The sequence below is a fragment of the Labeo rohita genome, chromosome 24, assembly GCF_022985175.1.
Source record: "Labeo rohita strain BAU-BD-2019 chromosome 24, IGBB_LRoh.1.0, whole genome shotgun sequence".
Lineage (NCBI taxonomy): Eukaryota > Metazoa > Chordata > Actinopteri > Cypriniformes > Cyprinidae > Labeo > Labeo rohita.
The window spans coordinates 3,021,380-3,041,814 of record NC_066892.1 but is presented as its reverse complement, the minus strand read 5'-3'; the positions used below and the strand labels follow the sequence as shown (position 1 = coordinate 3,041,814).

General features: G+C 34.0%; 3 protein-coding genes across 3 annotated transcripts in view; 1 reads left to right on the top strand and 2 right to left on the bottom strand.

Annotated features, from left to right (window-relative positions):
• spsb3b (splA/ryanodine receptor domain and SOCS box containing 3b) overlaps positions 1–5,081 on the bottom strand; it is a 12,786-nt gene extending 7,705 nt beyond the window's left edge. The window contains exons 1-2 of the mRNA XM_051097663.1: positions 5,063–5,081; positions 1,682–1,787 (exon numbers count right to left, since the gene is read on the bottom strand). The gene's annotated coding sequence lies outside the window, so the exon portion shown is untranslated. The remainder of the gene's footprint in view (positions 1–1,681; positions 1,788–5,062) is intronic.
• nubp2 (nucleotide binding protein 2 (MinD homolog, E. coli)) lies at positions 4,534–9,869 on the top strand. The gene is made up of 7 exons (XM_051097669.1): positions 4,534–4,596; positions 5,080–5,198; positions 7,029–7,227; positions 7,303–7,457; positions 7,527–7,637; positions 7,716–7,785; positions 9,548–9,869. Exons 1-7 carry the CDS (start codon positions 4,584–4,586, stop codon positions 9,682–9,684), a joined length of 804 nt encoding a protein of 267 aa, XP_050953626.1. The 5' UTR covers positions 4,534–4,583; the 3' UTR covers positions 9,685–9,869.
• Positions 9,870–10,093: 224 nt separating this feature from the next.
• Positions 10,094–18,884, bottom strand: atp6v0cb (ATPase H+ transporting V0 subunit cb). Its single transcript, XM_051097674.1, has 3 exons — positions 18,622–18,884; positions 12,394–12,577; positions 10,094–11,128 (listed from the first exon to the last, which is right to left on the bottom strand). The coding sequence occupies exons 1-3, from the start codon at positions 18,692–18,694 to the stop codon at positions 10,924–10,926; spliced, it is 462 nt and encodes a 153-aa protein (XP_050953631.1). The 5' UTR covers positions 18,695–18,884; the 3' UTR covers positions 10,094–10,923.
• Positions 18,885–20,435: the final 1,551 nt, after the last annotated feature.

The following is a 20,435-nucleotide window of genomic DNA, read 5'->3' as shown; positions in this document are numbered from 1 at the left end:
TATCTATCTATCTATCAGTCTGTCTGTCTCTATCTATCTATCTATCTATCTATCTATCTATCTATCTATCTATCTATCTCTATCAGTCTGTCTGTCTCTATCTGTCTATTTATCTATCTATCTATAGTACTCAACATTTGAAGTGGATCAAAAAAGTTAATCAAAGTCATCCCAAGACAAGAATGAGTATTGTTTTGGTTTTAGGACATTGTCGATGAATTTTCTCAGCATCACTTCCTGTAGCTGCTGACTCACAGATGTCCGGCTTTGCCATGAACTTGTTTTGCACTGACAGACTGACTCGGCTGACACTGTACCCTACTTCTGATTGCTCCATATGCCACGGCTGGCAATCTGAGACGCTAGTCTTACATGCTTCATGTGATCTGCTCAAATCGCTCTCATGTTTACACTCTAAGATTTTCAAAACATCCCAAAATGCTTAAGAAACTTTGAAAATCATTACCAGAACAGGCTGGCAAAGCAGAAAATGCTCTTTAGAAATCTTATTGCATATGCATAAACATAAAAACTGGCATGCTTCAAGAAACTGTTTTTTATATAAATCTGATTTCTTAATGGTTACAGGTTATGACTGCATTTCAAAAAATTCTATACCTTAGATATAAGTGTGTAATTAGATTAAAAGACTTAATTGATTCTGTCCTAAAGTGCACGCGACATGGCCAGGTGTTTGCTAATTGATGGATAATGTGTATCTGAAATGAGAATCCTGCCCTAGATACCTCCAACACCTTGGAGCTGACCAACTGGCCCATCTTTACTTGTGTGCTTCTGGGAAATGCAATGGTGCAATAAGTTTGCATTACACTGGCATAAGCACATTTTTAATGCAAACAGCATATTAATAACAAACAAGATTGCGTAAAAGTAACGTGATAGGAGATCATGTAAGTGATCTAAAAAATCACAACATAAAGACAGGCTGAAATGTGGAACGTACAAGGGAAATTTATATCTTACTATAAAAAAACACAATAATTAGTATTATTAAAAATTATTATAATTAGTAAAATGCATAAAATAGTTTAAATATAGCATGTCACACTGACACTTTGTTCACTATGCCAAATTGTTGGTTCTATTATTTAGAACAAACAATAATGTGAATATCAGTTACATTTAAAAACACTGAAAACAAATTCTCTTCTCATTGACATAAAAATAAAAATAATGCCAAAACTAACTGTACTTATTATAACAATACATAATGAATTACTAATATGCACTTGTACTGAATATTATCATAATACCAGTACTCCAAACAATAATAACCTAACATGATAATTAATATATAATAATAATTATAATTATTAAATATAATAATAATTAGTACTATCAGCAGTAGCATTAACAGTAATTATAATAATAAATTACATTTATATAGAGCTTTTCTTGACACATAAACCACTTTACAAATTTGAAGGGGTTAAAATCTCTTAAAACAACACTATAAAGTTGGAGATATTATAATTATAATTATAATAAATAATTATGATAATTATATATTTATAGGTTTAATATATTAACGGGAAAACGTGTTTAGACTGTTTATCTCTTGTAACTGCACCAAAAATCATTTCACAAAATTTCACTACACTGACAGCACAACTTTTTCTTTATTAAAATGATGACATAATTAACATATAAAATCACATACCTTGTTACGCTTTCGTAGAGTTTATTCCCTCTGCTTCAGACACTCGTTTCCATCAGGAGCTGCTGTAAGTGATATATCTGGTGCGTGTTGGTTTGGTGACCTACATCTACACACACCAAACACACGCAAACACACACCAGTCAGCAGTCATACTACGAAAAAGGCGTAGTTCATGAATATTAATTAGGTCAAGCGGTCGTTGCTCGGTAACCTTCCTGGAGCGTCTAGTGACTGTCCCTATTTAATATTCATGAACTGACGTTTCATTGGCTACATGAGTAGCGCCCACTTACGTCGTCTCTTTTTCAGCCAATCGGTTAGCCATACTGCGCAAACGTCTCGTTACGTAGTTAATATTCATTATAAAGACTTCGCCATAGTAATACTCGTAATTTAGCAGACGGAATAGGTCGATCTGTCTATCATCCTCATTAAAGGCCGCTTTAAGGATCAGACCGCGCAGGCTTTCCGTCAACTTTACCTTAAACGACAAATTACCTGACCTACAGAACCAACATGCAAGCATCAATGACGTGGAAAACTAAAACCTTGCAAAACATCACAAATAAACGTGTATTGAAGAAAGTAAATTCTTCTTCCCAGTATTCAAACTGTGCCTGAGGAAAATAAACGTATATTGAGCGATTAATATTTAAACAATATTATGACAATATTAATACAAAATTATAATTAATTAATAATAATAATGTTTTATTAAATATGTTACTATGTAATATTAAATGTTTTTAAGAATATTCACAGGGACAGTAGAGCATGCCTTTATGTATGAAGCCTTAAGACATTTTGGTTTTGGTCCTAAATTTATGAAAACTGTACAGACCCTGTATAAAGACATCACTAGTAATGTGTCTTTGTCTTCTGGAACTTCTCCACGTTTTGTCATTGGGAGAGGTATTAGGCCAGGATGCCCTATTTCTCCCTTTTTGTTTTTGTTAGTTGCAGAGCTTCTTAGTCTTTATACACTAAATTGTTTGAATATTGAGGGCATCCAAATTGTAGATCGTACTATTTTGATTAGTCAACTTGCAGATGATACTTGTATTTTCCTAAAAGACAAAGGGCAGGTCCCTATTATATTAGAAGCTTTAAAACTCTTTTCGCTTGCCTCTGGCCTTTCTGTTAATCAGACTAATCATTCTAATCATTCTGATATATCAGATATATGTGGAATTAAAGTAAAACAAACAGATATCTTGGTATTATAATAAATAAATGTTCATCTGAGAGAATTGAGTCAAATTTTTCTAAATGTTTACTTAATGCAAAAACTGTTTTTAATTGTTGGTCTCAGAGGAATTTAACTATCCATGGACGTGTTCTGCTCTCCAAGGCTGAGGGAATTTCGAGGCTGGTATATCCTGCTCTGTCTTTATACGTCAACCCTAAAATGTGCTCATATATTGACAGGGCCTTATTTAAGTTTATTTGGAAAAACAGAACTGAATATGTGAAAAGAAAAACTATCATTAGACCTTTTTCAGAGGGTGGGCTTAATGTCCTTGACTTTAGTACTCTTAATATGATTTTTAAAATCAATTGGATTAAACATTGCTTGGCCCAGACTGAATCTATATGGTTTTATATCCCCAATTTATTTTTTAAAAAGTGTGGTGGGTTATCTTTTCTACTATCGTGTGACTTCAAATACAGTAAACTTCCCATAAAATTATCAAACTTTCATAAGCAATCATTAGAAGCATGGAAAATAGCCTTTAAACATAATTTCTCTCCACATTCACGCATACTATGGAATAACCAATTTGTGTTGTCTAAAAACAAGAGTATTTTTAAAAAAGATTGGTTTGATAAAGGGATTATATTTCTTTCTGACTTATTGAACACTAATGGTGAGATTTATACTTATCAGCAATTTCTTTCTTTCTCTGGGATTGAATCTTCTTGTAGTGATTATAATTTGGTTGTGAAAAGCATTTCCCCTAAATTGATCTACCTTGTGAAAATACATCTCAGCTATAATTCAGCTGTCCGACAAATTCCAAATCTTGTTATTGGAGGTATTAATATCATGGATTTTAAATGTAATAACTCACACATTAGAAAATGTCTTACTCGAGATGTCAGCTGTTACCCACAAGCACTCATGAAGTGGAAACAATTCTTCCTCATACCTTCTACTGAAAAAAATATGGTCGGCATCTAATAAATTTTTACTCCCAAATAAGGTAAAGGAAATACATTTTAAGATATTGCAGAGGTACTATCCTTGTAACACCTTTATTAACAAATTTAGAAAAGATGTCTCACCTAAATGTTCATTTTGTAATTTAGAAAATGAAACTCTTACACACTTATTTCCTAACTGTAATACTCTGAAGATTTTTGGAAGCAGGTATCTAGGTTGGTTTTTGATATATTTTATAAATTAATTAAAATAGATGAATCTATGATCTTTTTTTTGAATTGCAATACTGGATCTGAGGTAGTAGATAACACTTTAAAGTTTCATATACATAAAACAAAGATAATATCTATTACTCCCTCTTTCAGTTTTTTTTGTAAAGACCTTAATATATTTTATGACTCATTGATTTCAGTTACCAGAAACAAGAAATGTATAAAAACGTCTCTAATATTAAAAAATGTTATTTGTAAAATTTAATGTTTTACCCTCCATGATGCATACTTGTTATATGTATCCCCCAATTTTGTTTATTTTCTGTTTGATGTTAAGTACCTTTGTATTTTTGTTTTTGAAATTAATAATAATAATAAAAAAAAGAATATTAACAGGGACGTGACCACGTCCAATAGTAACACGAGATGCTGCGCACTCTTTTGTCTGATTGAACGAGCTCGCTCGTAGGCGGGATCAAAAACGCAGAACGTCATTTGACGTAGTGCGGAAGTAAAATAAACCAACATGGACAGCAGCGGTGAGTTTGTGCAAAGCGATCAGCAGGACGTCTTCATTAACAAGTTGTTTATGGAATACAACGGAATCACTTCATGACATGTTGTCATAAATACAACGGAATTAAAATAAACATAAATGCAATAATTACAAACGTTTTAATTCTGATAATACCATGTTTTTGCACATGTAGCATGGTAAAACTAGTGTATGAACCAAAACAATGCCATATTTTAAGACATTTAGATTGCAAATACGATGTTTTTGTTGGACATTTGGTATGATGCTATTCTTTGGACTACTATTGGTACATAATTATGGTAATCTTTCAATACCATGTTACATCTGAAAGTACCATGATATTACATTATAGCACCTCTGTACCACTGCAGTGTTTTTGCAAGGGGTCTAAGTAACTGTGAAGACAACACAATAACTAAATGTCTATAAAAGGATTAACTGAATTGAAACGTAATGTTGAAACTCACGTGTGCTTGTGTCTCAGAGAAAGGGAATCTGGATCAGGTGAAGCACGTGGTTCTGGTTCTGTCTGGTAAAGGTGGAGTGGGGAAAAGCACCATCACCACTGAACTTGCCCTGGCACTCAGACATGCAGGCAAGAAGGTGAAACGCCATTTAATTCTATTTTATTCTGTTCTGTTTTATTTGATTCTATTCTACTCCATTCATTTCTATGTAAATCTATTCCATTATATTGTGCTCTATTCTATTCTTGATTGTTTTACTTGATTCTCTTCTGCTCTACTCTCCTCTGATTTATTCTATTGCCATGTAACATTAAATTCTGCTCTGTTCAGTTCTATGCAGATCTATTCTGTTATATTGTGCTATATCCTATTGTATTCAATTATATTACGCTTTATCCTGTTATATTGTGCTCTGTTGTGTTCTGCTCTATTCTATTCTACTCTATTGCTTTATATTCTGTTCTACTTGTATCTATTCGGTTGTATTCTGTTCTGCTTTATTCTATTCTGTTGTGCTCTATTTTTATCCTGCTGTATATTTTACTCTATTCTATTCTCTATTCTTTTATATTCTGTTCTACTTGTATCTATTTGGTTGTGTTCTGTTCTGCTTTATTCTATTCTGTTGTGCTCTATTTTATTATATTCTATTTTACTTGATTGCATTCTATTCTAGCACACTGTTATGTTATATTATGCTCTATCTATGCAGATATATTCTATTCTATTGTGTTTTATTAAATTATGCTTTATTATATTCATACTCTATTTTATTCTGCAGCATTATATTCTACTATATTCTGTTGTATTCTATTTTACTTGATTGCATTCTATTCTATCGCACTGTTATGTTATATTCTGCTCTATCTATGCAGGTATATTCTATTCTATTCTATTGTGTTGTATTAAATTATGCTTTATTATATTCAGCTCTGTTCTATTCTGTTGTGCTCTATTTTATTCTGCAGGATTATATTCTACTATACTCTGTTGTATTCTATTTTACTTGATTGCATTCTATTTTATTCTGTTGTGTATGTTTTATTCTGCTCTATTCAGTTCTATGGATTCTATTTATTGTGTTCTATTCTATTCTGCTTTATTCTATTATATTGATTAGTTTTCTTCTTGATTATATTTTGCTCTATTGTACTGTGCTCTATTTAATCTATTCTGTTCTACTCTAATTCTATTCTGCTCTTTTCTATTCTGTTATGCTTTATGCTATTATGCTTGATTCTATTATACTGTGCTGTATTTTATTCTATTCTGCTCTATTTTATTACATTCTGGTCTACTCTATTATATTCTGCACTATTGGATTATCTTCTCTTTGTGCTATATTCTATTCGATTATGGTTCATTTGATCTTATTGTGCTGTATTTATTTAATTCTATTTTATTCTATTATACTGTGCTCTATTATATTCTACTTTATGATTTTATGTTCTTTTTTATTTGATTCTGTTCTGCTCTGTTTTATTCTGCTTTATCCTATTGTGCTCTATTTTTATCTATTCTCTTCTGTACTTTTCAGTTTTGTTCTGCTCTATTCTGTTCTATTCAATTCTGTGCTGCTTTGTTCTATGACATTCTGCTATATTCAGCTGTGTTCTATTATGCTATATTACTATTCTATTAAATTGTACTCTATTCTTTTACATTCTACTGTTTTATAGTGCTCTATTTAATCTATTTTGTTCTGCTCTATTCTGTTATGCTTTATTCTATTTTATTATGCTGTATTTTGTTCTGTTCTGCTCTATTCTATTCTGCACTGTTTGATTCTCTTCTGTTCTATTCTGTTCTATTGTGGTTCATTCTATTATATTGTGCTGTATTTTATTCTGTTATGCTCTATTCTATTATATTCTAAATTTACTTGATTATATTCTGCTCTATTATATAAATTCTATTCCATTCTGTTCTGTTCTTTTATGTCATGTGTTGTTGTTGTGTGTGTCAGGTGGGTATCCTGGACGTGGATCTGTGCGGTCCCAGTATCCCACGGATGCTGAGCGTGGGGAAGCCGGAGGTGCATCAGTGTGACGCGGGATGGGTGCCTGTGTACGCAGACCCCCAGCAACAGCTCGCGCTCATGTCCATCGGCTTCCTGCTGGAGGATTCGGATGAGGCCGTCGTGTGGAGGGGACCCAAAAAAACAGGTCTGACCTTTGCCATTCAACTTTTGAACTTTGATACCTGAAGCTCGCGTCTCACATCCCCCATATCTTCCTCAGCTCTGATTGGGCAGTTTGTCAGTGATGTGGCATGGGGCGAACTGGACGTCCTGCTAGTGGACACACCGCCGGGAACATCAGACGAACACCTTGCCGTGCTCGAGAACCTGCGCAAACACAAAGTGGACGGAGCCGTGCTGGTCACTACACCACAGGTGAACATAACAATGCTGTAAATCTCAAATCTGCTGAATAACATGCATTAACATCCTTTCAAATATCAGGCAGTGTCTACAGGAGACGTGAGGCGAGAGATCACCTTCTGTAAGAAGACAGGCGTAAAAATCCTGGGCATCGTGGAGAACATGAGCGGCTTTGTGTGTCCACACTGTTCTGTGAGTATCAAACACATACAGCTGTATGGGAAAATGCGCCTAACAACATGTATTTGATCACTGATGTGTGTTTTTCAGGAATGCAGTAATATTTTCTCTAAAGGTGGAGGTGAGGAATTAGCCAAGCTCACAGGATCTGTGTTTCTAGGTAATGTGCTGATCAACCAACAATTTTTGCTTGTGTTGTTCCACAATTTCACCACTTGATGGTGCACAGCATCTAATTTTTTGCTTTATTTCAATGAGTTTTGAGTGCGGGATAGATATGAGACTGTAGTGTGGTCCAAAAGTCTGAGGTCATACTGAAGATCAACCTGAAACAGTTAAAAAATTACAACAAACATATAATGTAAAATTAATAAGAAATACTCAAGTTTTCATTTTAATTAAAAATACTTTTATAAGAATAATTTTTTTTAGTTCTGAAAAAAGTAAAACATAAATGATAATATATTGTAATATAAAATATAATAATTTACATTTTATTGAGATTTTTCAAATAATTAAATTACGGTTATTATGGAACGTCCCAAAACTTGCTTTAAAACTCAATTATATTCATATCAAAGAAATCAAACACTAAGACAGATTTTAATTTGTGTTCAGTTCTAACTTTTCACTTAAGTTATGCTGATACAAATTCAAAAATTAATTATAATAATTTAATTTAGGCTATAATTATTATTTACAATAAATAATTAATAATAATTAAATTAGAATTATTTGTTGTTTGATGCAAATTTATTACTTTTTTTTGTTAACCTGGCAACACATCCCTTCCAAAAATTAACCATGGTTTTGCTACACTAAGTATAGTTTAACCATGGTATTTGTAGTAAAACTGTAAAGATTCACAATACGCACTCCGAAGTCACTGATCTGAATCAAATGATTCATGAACCCGCTCCAAAATCCTGACCTGAATCAAATGATTCGCCAACCCGCTCTTAAGTTCAGATCTGAATCAAATGGTTCATGCTCCGAAACCCCGATCTGAATCAAATGATTCGTGATCCACGCTCCGAAGTTCCGATCTGCATCAAATGATTCACGAACCCACTTCAAAGTTTCGATCTCAATCAAAAGATTCATTAACCCACTTCAAAGTTCCGATCTGAATCAAAAGATTCATTAACCCACTCGAAAGTTCTGATCTAAATAAAATGATTTGCGAACCCGCTCTGAATTTCTGATCTGAATCAAATGAACTCTGAAGTTCTGATCTGAATTAAAAGATTCACGAAACCACTCCAAAGTTCCGATCTAAATAAAATGATTTGCGATACGCACTACGAAGTCCCGATCTGAATCAAATGATTTGCAATCCGCGCTTCGCAGTCCCGATCTGAATCAAATGATTTGCAATCCGCGCTTCGCAGTCCCGATCTGAATCAAATGATTCGCGAACCCGCTCCCAAATTCGGATTTAAAGCGAATGATTCGCAATACACGCTCCGAAGCCCTGATCTGAATCAAATGATTCACAAACCCACTTCAAAGTTCCGATCGAAATCAAATGATTCGCAAACTTCTGATCTAAATGAAATGATTCATGATCCATAATTTCAGATTGGGACTTCAGGAGCTTCAGGTGATTCATGAACCAGCTATGAAGTTCTGCTATGATTTAAAAGATTTGTGAACCTGCTGCGATGTTTCAATCTAAATCAAACATTTTGCTTTTTTAGTAACATTCGGATGTACTTTTTTAGCACATTTATTCAAACTTCTCAGGTAATATCAATAGTATGACCTATTTCAGATGCAGCCAAAATTACAACAACAGAGATTACATATATTTGTTTGATCAAAACTATTGCTAGAGATGATTTTGACTCTCAGGCTTTTGCACCCCACTGTACTTCACATCCTTTTATATCTAAGCATACACTGTCTGATTGTGTCTGTAGGCTCAGTACCACTGGATCCGCTCTTGACAGCGAGTTTAGAGGAGGGGCGGGACTTCCTGCAGGCGTTTCCAGAGAGCAGCACGTACACAGCAATCAGTCAAATAGCGAACACTCTCCTCAGCAGCCTGGACGCCTGAAACAGCACTGAATAAATGTAATCAATACATGACAGAGACTGAGATGACGCTTTACATTCCTGTCTCGTGTGATGTCATTTATAATGAGGATTTATCTGTAAAATCTATCTGAAAGCTGGAGAATGTATGTTATTGATAATGCAATGTGTTTCATACTAGTGTAACTTTGAATAAAAAACAGTAAATATAAAATATATGGTGTCTATTTTGTCCCACACTAATATGTTTAAAAACAAACTCATGTACTCCAGAAAAAAACAATAAAAAATGGAAAGCGTTAAGGACGTTAGCTGTAGATCTATCAGTGCTGTTGATTAATTATTTTCAAGGTTGAGGCTAAAGTCAAACACACAGCTGCACACACTCACACGAGCCGTCGCACGATTAATAAGCACAGGGAACACAGGCATCTGGAAATTACACTTGTGAGACCCGTCGAGGGGCACACGCACACCTTTAATACAACCAAACATCAGATATACACAGGAAACAACCAGAAATACACACATCAAGCTGAAATACTCCCCAACAACTGCACTCGCCAGCAAACCCCGGCCAGTGCAGCGCTATTCTCACATATATAGATCTGTATTTATATATATAGATTTATGTTTATATAAATATCAATTCAAAGGATCTGAGGAGCTTCAAGTACATTTTCATGAACAATATTCTCAATAAATAAAATCAGTGGAAAACAAAAATGGACGTCAACAAAAACTATTCCATTCCACATACAGATTCATCAGTGCGTTTTTCCACTTCACAAACACTTCTTTGACACCAATGTGGAAATTTATAAAACTCCCAAATCACGTGACAGGAAGAGACAGGAACCAGAGGCGTTCGTGCGTTTCCCTCTCTAACATGAAGGGAGCGAAAGAGAACGCGTGATTGGCTAACAGATCGATAGGCAGGAGGGGTGTGGAAACAAACAGAGAATGAGATCTATTACAGCATTATTATTATATTATTATATATTTTTTTCTTCACAGACACAGGACGAAATCACTATATACCGCATTTACAAGAAATCAAAACTATCAAACTGGGACGACTGTACACTTTCAGAGATAAAACGGAACGCTGAGCCATGTGTAGGATTATTTCCCCACCTCTCGATTCATCTAATTTCATTTTATGTTAAGGTACCTTTTATTTCCCCCCTTCCCACTTTTTATTTTTTGTTCCACGTGCCCCGTCTTGCGGTTCCGGCAGCGCCGCATGCTGACTGCCAGTTTATTTGGTTGAGAGAATCAGGGCTACGATGAGGCCGTAGAGACCCAGGACTTCAGCGAAGATCAGAATGAGGATCATGCCGACGAAGAGGCGCGGCTGCTGGGCGGTGCCACGGACGCCCGCGTCTCCCACGATGCCGATGGCGAAACCGGCCGCCAGCCCGCTCAGACCCACGCTCAGGCCCGCGCCCAGATGCAAGAAACTCCTGTCACACGGAAACAACAATCAGACGATAGTAAAATAAGGAATTACATGAATGAATAAAGACTACTTATTTTTTAAAAAGTTGGGATATATTTTTTTGGTGTAAATAGAAATAATTCACATAAACAGTAATAAATGAGACAGGTTTGTCTAATAGATTGTGAAAATTCAAGTAATTTACCCCATATATATATATATATATATATATATATATATATATATACATACATTTTTAAACATATATAAAATAAGTGTATTAAAAAAAGTGTATTAAAAAAAAAAATGTATAAAATACATTTTATCTAATTTAAAATGCATTTATATTATTTATATGAAAACAAATGTATTTAAATAAATTATTTCAGTTTTAGTTTATTTCAGTACATCTAGTTCAACTAAATGAAAATTAGATATGTTCCCTTGGCAACTAGCTGAAATGATTTTATTTACATTTTTAAACACGTTTATAAAATAAGTGTATAAACAAGTGTATACAATAAATTTTATTTTATTTAAAATGCATTTATATTATATTATTTATATGGAAAATAAATTAATAATTAAAGAAATGCATTAGTTAATTAAAAACATAATTTTAAAGAAACGCATTAATGTTTAAAAAAAACAAAACAAAACAATACAACACCACCAATCCCTCTACAATATCAGCAATACAGAAATTAAAATTTCAAAATACTACTAAAATCAACAACAAAAATGTTTGTATTGCAACCATAATAATATAATATAATATAATATAATTTAATAAAAATCTGTTATTTTAGTATCATTAAGATATTATTAGGGTTGCAAAGGGGTGGAACTTTCTGGTAAATTTCCAATATTCCAAAATATCCCGGAAAGTTTCCAAAATTTCTGGAATGTTCCGAAATTTACTGGAAAATTTCCACCTTTTGCCTAAATATTATAGTACGTATTAATATTATGAATTGATTTAAATGTAATAATTTTTTTGTAATTATTTTCTTTATTTTTATTTTTTTTAAATATGCCTATATAGTTTTTATTAATTTTATTTTATTTCAGTTGCAGTTTATTTCAGCAGAAGATCTATTTCAACTAAATGAAAATAAGACAGGTTCCCTTTCAGCAACTAGCTGAAACAAAAATAATAATAATAAATAAAATAAATAAATAAATAAATGAATGAATGAATGAATATATATATATATATATATATATATATATATATATATATATATATATATGTACAGTTTATTAGTTGTGATGATATGTTGAACTCACTTGTAGAGAGTGATCTTGTCTGAGATGCTGTTGGCGATGAGGACGGCCACCACCAGCCCGTATATAGCGATGATTCCCGCCATGACCACAGGAATGATGGACTTCATGATCAGCTCCGGACGCATCACAGACATGGCAGCGATCCCCGTGCCGCTCTTCGCTGTGCCATACGCCGCGCCCAACGCTGCACAAAGACACACACAAACTGCTTACTCTTCATGCACAATTTCCTTTGTTACTGCAACAAAACTGCTGCGAAAATACGAGAACCCCCTTAATTTGACTTCCCAATAACAGTGCACTCAAACTGTGAGTAAATATAGTTACATCTATACTCTCAGTCCTGTTCTAAAAGATGCAAACTTCATTAAAAACATCATACAGATTTCACTAAGAAAGTGGACAGGTGTATATTGCATATGCATATGATTACATAATTTCTCAACGCCGCCTGACTCTGCAGAAACAGCATGATTCACGTCTCCTGCAATATTTCTGCAGCGTTCTGTAGTGAAACCAAAAGGGCAAAAACATGAGTAAGCATGAGTTTTACACTTATGAACAGACTGCCTGTGAAAAACTCACTAAACTAAAACACTGCTAAATAATTTCTAGGGCATTTCTATCACATTCTGCAAGGCTGCGAGTTATTTGCATGTTTCATATATCATCCACAAAGATGAAAATCATAAATCTGACAACTTGGAAGAAAAATAGCAGAACTCGTTTCAACAAAAGGCTAATACTTAGGATTATTGCTTTTAAAATACTGAAGGCTGTAGTAATATTTTGTTTAGTCATTTTTATGTTAATATTTTCTGTTTTAGTCATTTTTTGTGTTTTTAATCATCTTTATTAGCTTTATTTTATTTTATGTCCACATACATTCATTCATTTACGTTTAAATTTTTATTTCAGTTTTAGTTTGTAGTATATCAGGTTAAATTAAATTTAAATTTAAAATGTTGCCAGCAACTAGCTGACAATACTTATTCACATTTTTAATAATAATAATAATAATAATAATAATAATAATAATAATTTAAAAAATATATATATCTCAGTTCAAGTAACCATTTTTTCATTTATTTTATTCTTTTTTTTTTTTTTTATTTACTTGTTCAAATCAGGTAACTAAACCAAGTTTGATGGACTGTTACCCCCCTTCGGTATTTTATGTCTGGTTGCGATGGTTTTGGGAAACACACTGATGTGTGTAGAGTTAAGTGTTAATTCTACTCACGGTTAATATGCCGCTGCATAATACAGCACGTTCATCCAGGAATCTCAGTCTAATCTTAGTTTCCGGGATTAAAGAGTAACCCTGCTGCATTAACCATGATTACAACTACTACTGCAGCACAGAATCAACCAAACTAGCCAATAACAGAGTGTGTGTGTGTGTGTGGTGACAGATGGGCTCGTGCAATGAAGAGCAGAATCAATCCTTCAGCGTGCAGATGGCCACTGTCCAAACACATACACACACACACACTATTTAAGACCAACTCTACCTGCTCTGAGAACAACACATACACACACACACCAACAACGTCAGGTAAAACAATCTGATAATGAAGTCTGATTTACTGCATTTCCATGAAGAATTTTTACAGATGAAGATGCTGATGCATTAATTAATTAATTAAAATATGTGACCCTGGACCACAAAACCAGTCATAAGGGTCCTAAATATATAATCTTTCCATTGATGATGAAGTTCTTAGCAATGCATATTACTAACCAAAAATTAAGTTTTGATATATTTACGGTAGGAACATTACAAAATATCTTCATGGAACATGATCTTTACTTAATATCCTAATGATTTTTGGCATAAAATAAAAATCAATCAGTTTGACCAATATAATGTATTGTTGGCTATTGCTACAAATATACCCGTGCTACTTATGACTGGTTTTGTGGTCCAGGGTCACATATTTCATAGCATTTTAGCAGTAGCAAAAGCTATTTTTACATAAACTACCTTAATTAGTAGAAATTAAAATAATCATAATAGCAATAAAAATACAGTAAATTATGGAAATATATAAAAAATAGTTTTCATGCAACACTGAAAAAATATATAAATTATTTATGCCCTATCAGTTTTATATTTGACAGAAAGTCTAAACTTTTCCCAAGAGAGGTTTTTTAAAACAGTCTAATAATTAAATTTTTAAATAAAGCCAACTGCAAATATAATTTAAAGCAGGACATTCGAAGTCTTGCATGACCAATTGATCATTTTGTATACACAGATAGGGCATGTCTGTTTTTAAAATGAAATCAATAGGTAGTCCTTTCATTTATAACAGGGTCTGATGAAATCTTGGTAAAACCATCTGGCATTTAGATGTCTATGATGAATGATTTTGGCCAGTGAAGTTTCGGATAATCATGAAGAACCAGAACAGACCCTAAATGGGATATGGACATATTAAATGAAGGAATAGACTAGAAATGTACAGATACACACATTCTGACCAATTAGCAATACGTAAAAGTAATCAAAATGGTCAGAAGCACCCTGTATAATGACTATTTTTAACTTGACACATCTTAAATATGCAATACTTACAGCAAAGTACTCAAAACACTCATTGCAATGAACAAAAATGGATATGATGGCTTTAAAAGCACAGGTGATTACATTTGAAAACTTAAAAAAAGATACTAGATTAACTCGTCCACTATTGTAACCATCCCCAGTGGCAATAATAATTAATTTAGTTTAATTTTTCTAAATCTTTTTGCCTGATACTGATGACTGATTAAAATTATGATGCACAATATAATCACCCAGTTCCTACTTGTAAATTTGCACCATTTACATAGTGGCGATTTGATTTGACAAACACTTTTTAATCAGCTGAAGTTGTACTGATGCTAAAAATCTCAAAAAGGCCAAATAGCATCCAATTAATCAGCTTGTACAATCAATATTAATCTATAAATAGTGTATCCCTACCAGTCCTGAAGATAGCCTACCGGCAACAACTGCATTCTGCTATACTAAACGTAAGTATTTATTTAGTAGACACATCCTGAGAGACTCACAAATGAGCACAGGACTACACGGACTGAACTGGGACAGGATGCCAAGTCAGATGAAAGACTAACATCTCAAATTAGCTCCAGCTCTTCCAAACACACAGCGACATCAGAAATGCTCCGCGTGCATCACGCCTGTTAGTCACAACACTAATCAAATCACTTCTTCCACAAGTAAATATAACGTCGATCAGATCAGCTGAGCCTGAATGAAAGGCGTTCACAAAATAACTCAACATCCTCTGTGTGTAAATGAGCAGGAACGTCGAGAACAAACACAACCGTTCTGTCTGGATCAACATCTAATTCTCACTCTATCGATGGCATTTGTGGCATAATTACCACTGAAAATGATTTCAACTCATCTCTCAGTAATAAAAATATTGAATAAAATCAATCAAGGTTATAGTAATGCATCCCTACTGGGAAAAAATGAGTCATGCACTTTAAAGGCACTAATAAGTGTATATTTGAGCTACAAAAAAGCAGCAAGATAAAAACCACATCACAGACGCATTCAAAACCTATTGACTTTTTAAGCAACAGAACATACAATGTAGGGCGGGGCTTGTTTTATTACAGCTAGAATTAAGTGGATCCTAAAAGGGGCGTGGCATACTGAAATGAAGCCAGATGGTCAGGGGGAGGGGCTAATAATATAAGGGCTTGATGATGTCACCTAAAACAGAAAGTTGTTTCGAAAGGCGGCACAATTTATGAAGACAAACATGTTTTTATAAGAAATAATGTATTAACCATGCACAATCAAGGCCAAGAATGATGTAACATTAAGAAAAATGTCCTATAACAACTATAACATCACAGAGGAACAATATCAGTTTTTGATGAAACTGATAATCCTAAACTTAAAATGCTAGATAATTTAAAGCAATTCTTTTTTTTTTTTGTAGTATAATAACATTGTCTGTTGGTGTAGACTCTAATACAGTTGTTATAGTCATCATCATACTACGATTCTTGGTGCAAACAGGCCTTAAAAGCTAGAACAGGCTAATATTAATGCTCAACAAGCAGTTGTAGTGATGGGTCGTTCTTGAACGATTCGTTCATTTTGAACGAATCTTTAATGTGACGGGACGAACGAGTCGTCTTGGGGAGTGATTAGTTCAGTCGCACATGAGCAACATCCTATTAGGTTCTGTACTGGAATTAGTTCACCTGTTTCGAGTCTTCGGGTTTTTAGAGTCGTTCGTTCACCTTATGGGGCTGTCATGTGATGAACGAACGACTCAAACCCGAAGACTCGAGAGATGAACTAATCAATTTTTTTTTTGGCTCAGACTGCGTTGGTTAGCTAATTGGGCTGTCAGGTGATGAACGAATGACTCAAACCCGAAAACTTGTCAGATAAGAGGCGAGGTGAGCGAATCATAGACTAAAGACCCAGGCAAACAATGAATTAATATTTTCTGTTTCTTATAGCATTATAGTTTTGTTTTGTTTGTAGTGTGATCAACGTTTGTGTAAGCAGTAGATGTGTTAGGGAGGCAACAGGTAACATTTTAATTATATTTTGCTAAAATGAACGAAATGACTCAAAAAGATTCGTTCATTTTGCTGAACGAGACTCAAAGGTCCGAGTCGGTAAAATGATCCGAACTTCCCATCACTAAGCGGTTGACATGTTTATTCTGCATTTCACATCTAAAGCAGCAGAAACCCTGAAATATATAAATAATAAATCAACTTCAGCTGTTTCTTCTCTGCATTTCGCTTTTATGTTCAGTGACAAACTGAACACTGATGAAACCCTTCATTACTGTAATCACAAGGAAATGTATGAGAGACACATGCTGCTCTTTAGTGCCTTTCTCATTAAGAAAGCTGTTCATTTGCAAATACACTGCAAAAGGGCCTGGCAAAGCATCTGCTGACCTCACTTAATATAAAAATACACTCTCTTCAGAGTGTGTGCATTTTGAATAAACACTCAGCAGCTGCTGTATTAGTTTGTTTGCATTACTAATACTAGCATTCAAGGAGATAACGTTACAGATAACAGAGATAACCAGACCAAACAGGCCTGAAGTGTCATCTAACAGTCCAGCGGAGAATAAACAGCATGAAGGCTTGTGCTGGAAACACACACTCGGATGCATTTGACGTCGTGATGTCTCGCTACTGTAATTTGCACATACATTTCAGCTTGTCTCAGTATCGCATGATTTCTCCAGCACCCTGACAGAGTACAACCTGTTAAAATTAGCATGAAATGAATGTCTGATTATTAAAAATGCATCTATTTGAGATCTTCCTATCTATTTCAGATTAGTCTTTTATCTTCTTTGACGGATGATACGATGCATCCCGTTCTTAATATAACATGCATCAGAACAACTTGCAGTTTGAGGTTAATTTAACAAATAAGTAAACAAATATTACATTTACCATTGTAATTGTTTAATGCACAACCACAGGCTCCACCTTAAATTCAACAGTTCAGCCTCTAAAACCAATCAAACCTGAGTGATGATCAATACCTGTGAAAAAAGCTGTTTAACCTGTGAAATAAAACTAGTTTAACCTTGTAAATAATCCCTTGCTCTGCACAAACAGCTATAATCTCTAAATCTACCCAAACCAGGGAATGAATTGCATCCCATAGCTGGTTAAATTAAAGGTTAGTTGCATACATTTGCTGACATGTAATATGAAAATATTATACATTTTAAGATTTGAGATTAAAGTACGTGCATTGCAATAGTATCACTAATGAATAATTCTAACAAATGCAGCCTTCACCAGCAATTTTTCCACTAGGACACTAGGATTATGATCAAACATAAATCATGTGATTTTAACTAAGGTGAAATGTGTCATAACGTATTTTTAATAATATTTCACACCACACCACACCAGGAATAACGGAACCAGCATTGACAGGATTGGATTATAATGCTGCAGACATCTTTTTTGATGTCAAATCTGAAGGTGATGGTTAATGAGAGTTTTAAAAGTGTTAAATAAATACGTGTATCTCTTTTAATAACAATAATAATAAATAATACCAATAATTAGAATGACATTTCTTTAGATATCAAGAATAATGTAACCAACACATGGAGGTTTTTATTACAAATGACATTCCAGATATAATTATGTGCATATAAATTAATAAATGTGTTAAATAAATGAATTTAGAATAAAATTTACCGCTGAAGACCATCGCTGCTGATGCGCCCATCACTGCGAAGAACGGCGAGTATTCAGGACTTCCCGACGACATTATTCCTCTAATTTCACCTCAAACCCTATAACACCGAGCTAATGCTGTTGGACACGAGCAGGACCGTACAAACCGACGGGTACCGGGTTTCGACAGCAAACGGTTTTGGTAAAGAACAACGGTTTTTTTTTAAACCTCAACCGAATGATGGAAACTGCTCCTAACGGATCCTGTAGGATGAATCTGCTGTACAAAATGGCCGAGAACGTCACCTGACACACCGTGAAGAAAATCCCATCCGGCTCCTGGAGGGGGAGGACATCGTGAAAATATAGGGATGCGTAAGTATACTTTTTCAGATAGAGTCTAAAAATAAATATGAAACAAAAGCGTTGTAAAATCAATAAATAGGAAGCATTTGGGTGCAAAGCAGATAGGGATTTAAAGGTTTTGTGGTTTTATGGTTTTACGGTCTCCCCTATTAGTAGAGATAATAGTGCGCTCCGCTGCGGGCTTTCCCTTTAATACTAAAGATGTTCAAATCCTTAGAATAAAAATCATGCGTTTATAATCTGGGTGTGAACATATTATACTATTATATTTAATATACATATTATATTTAATTTTATCTAAATCATTTCATACTGAAATGTTAAATCCGTGCATCCCTTAGTCTCAATGGTAAATATAGTATGGATTTAAAATCCCTGTAAGCATTTTTCAAACAGATAAGAAGGTTTTATGCATTATGTAACTTATAAACCATTATTTGCAATCTGTCTGCAAGTAGACACAGTCAGCACTTATTGGAAATGTGTAACAGTAATGTGTTATTTCGCTTTCACTGCATCTCTTATTCTCTGTTTTGGCCTTTGGTTTTCTTTATATGGGCGTAGGCGACACATTTTAAGATATTTTATTATTCATAATTTAACGTTTTTTCATGACCCTCAGATGTTATGTGATGTTATAAAGTATAATGAAGTGATATTATGTCACCCACGCAGTGAAGTGTGATGCAGTGGATGAGGATTCCCGAGATGAAGGTCATTCTAGGCAGTGACGTCACCCGCAGGCCACGCCCACCGCCCTATGTCAGCAAGCTTTTAAATAGACTTTACTATAGACACAATATATGAACGTGAGCTCATGTACTATGGGGTCTTTATTAGGATAATTTATTTTTAAATGCTAAATGCAGCATTTTTATTTGATGTATAAAATATATTAAACCATATCTGTATTCTGTAATAATATAATCTCATTGTATCACGTAACCAGCTGGTGTAATTCTGACATATTTATTTCAAGTGTTAGTCTCTGCATGCCTGTTGTACAGGACACATGATGGAAGATCAATTAGTCTGCTCTCATTTAGCCAAAGGGAGAATCTGCATTATAAGGTCAACGATACACGCACATATCATGAGACCAGAAGAGAAACGAGAATGGCATTTCCACTCACAGAGGCAGTTTTCTCATTTGAATGTCCAACTGTGGCCGATTTCTAATGCAAATCATTTTGTATGAATAGTGCTCTCATAAAATGTATTTATATCCAATGACATATTTAAAAGAACAGCTACAGAAAATGCATATTCACTAATAAATATTCCAGAATTTGTTGCATAAAATAGACACCTACATGCACAAAGAATTGAACAAAAACTTTTTAATGACAGCAGTTTTTATTCTTCTGTGAGCAGATACTAGACCACTACATGTTTGACACTATCATTTAGGGTTGGTACCTAAATGTTTCGCATGTTTAAGACTTGAACTTCACTCTCCAAACACACAT

Excerpts from the sequence above, each read along its gene's own strand:
- nubp2 (XM_051097669.1), top strand. Across the intron at positions 5,199-7,028 it reads TCAGACATGCAGGCAAGAAG|GTGGGTATCCTGGACGTGGA; the intron begins GTGAAACGCCAT and ends TGTGTGTGTCAG. Across the intron at positions 7,638-7,715 it reads TTGTGTGTCCACACTGTTCT|GAATGCAGTAATATTTTCTC; the intron begins GTGAGTATCAAA and ends TGTGTTTTTCAG.
- atp6v0cb (XM_051097674.1), bottom strand. The coding sequence starts at position 18,694 with ATGTCGTCGGGAAGTCCTGAATACTCGCCGTTCTTCGCAGTGATGGGC. Across the intron at positions 12,578-18,621 it reads AGCAGCGATGGTCTTCAGCG|CGTTGGGCGCGGCGTATGGC; the intron begins GTAAATTTTATT and ends GTCTTTGTGCAG. Across the intron at positions 11,129-12,393 it reads GACAAGATCACTCTCTACAA|GAGTTTCTTGCATCTGGGCG; the intron begins GTGAGTTCAACA and ends TCCGTGTGACAG.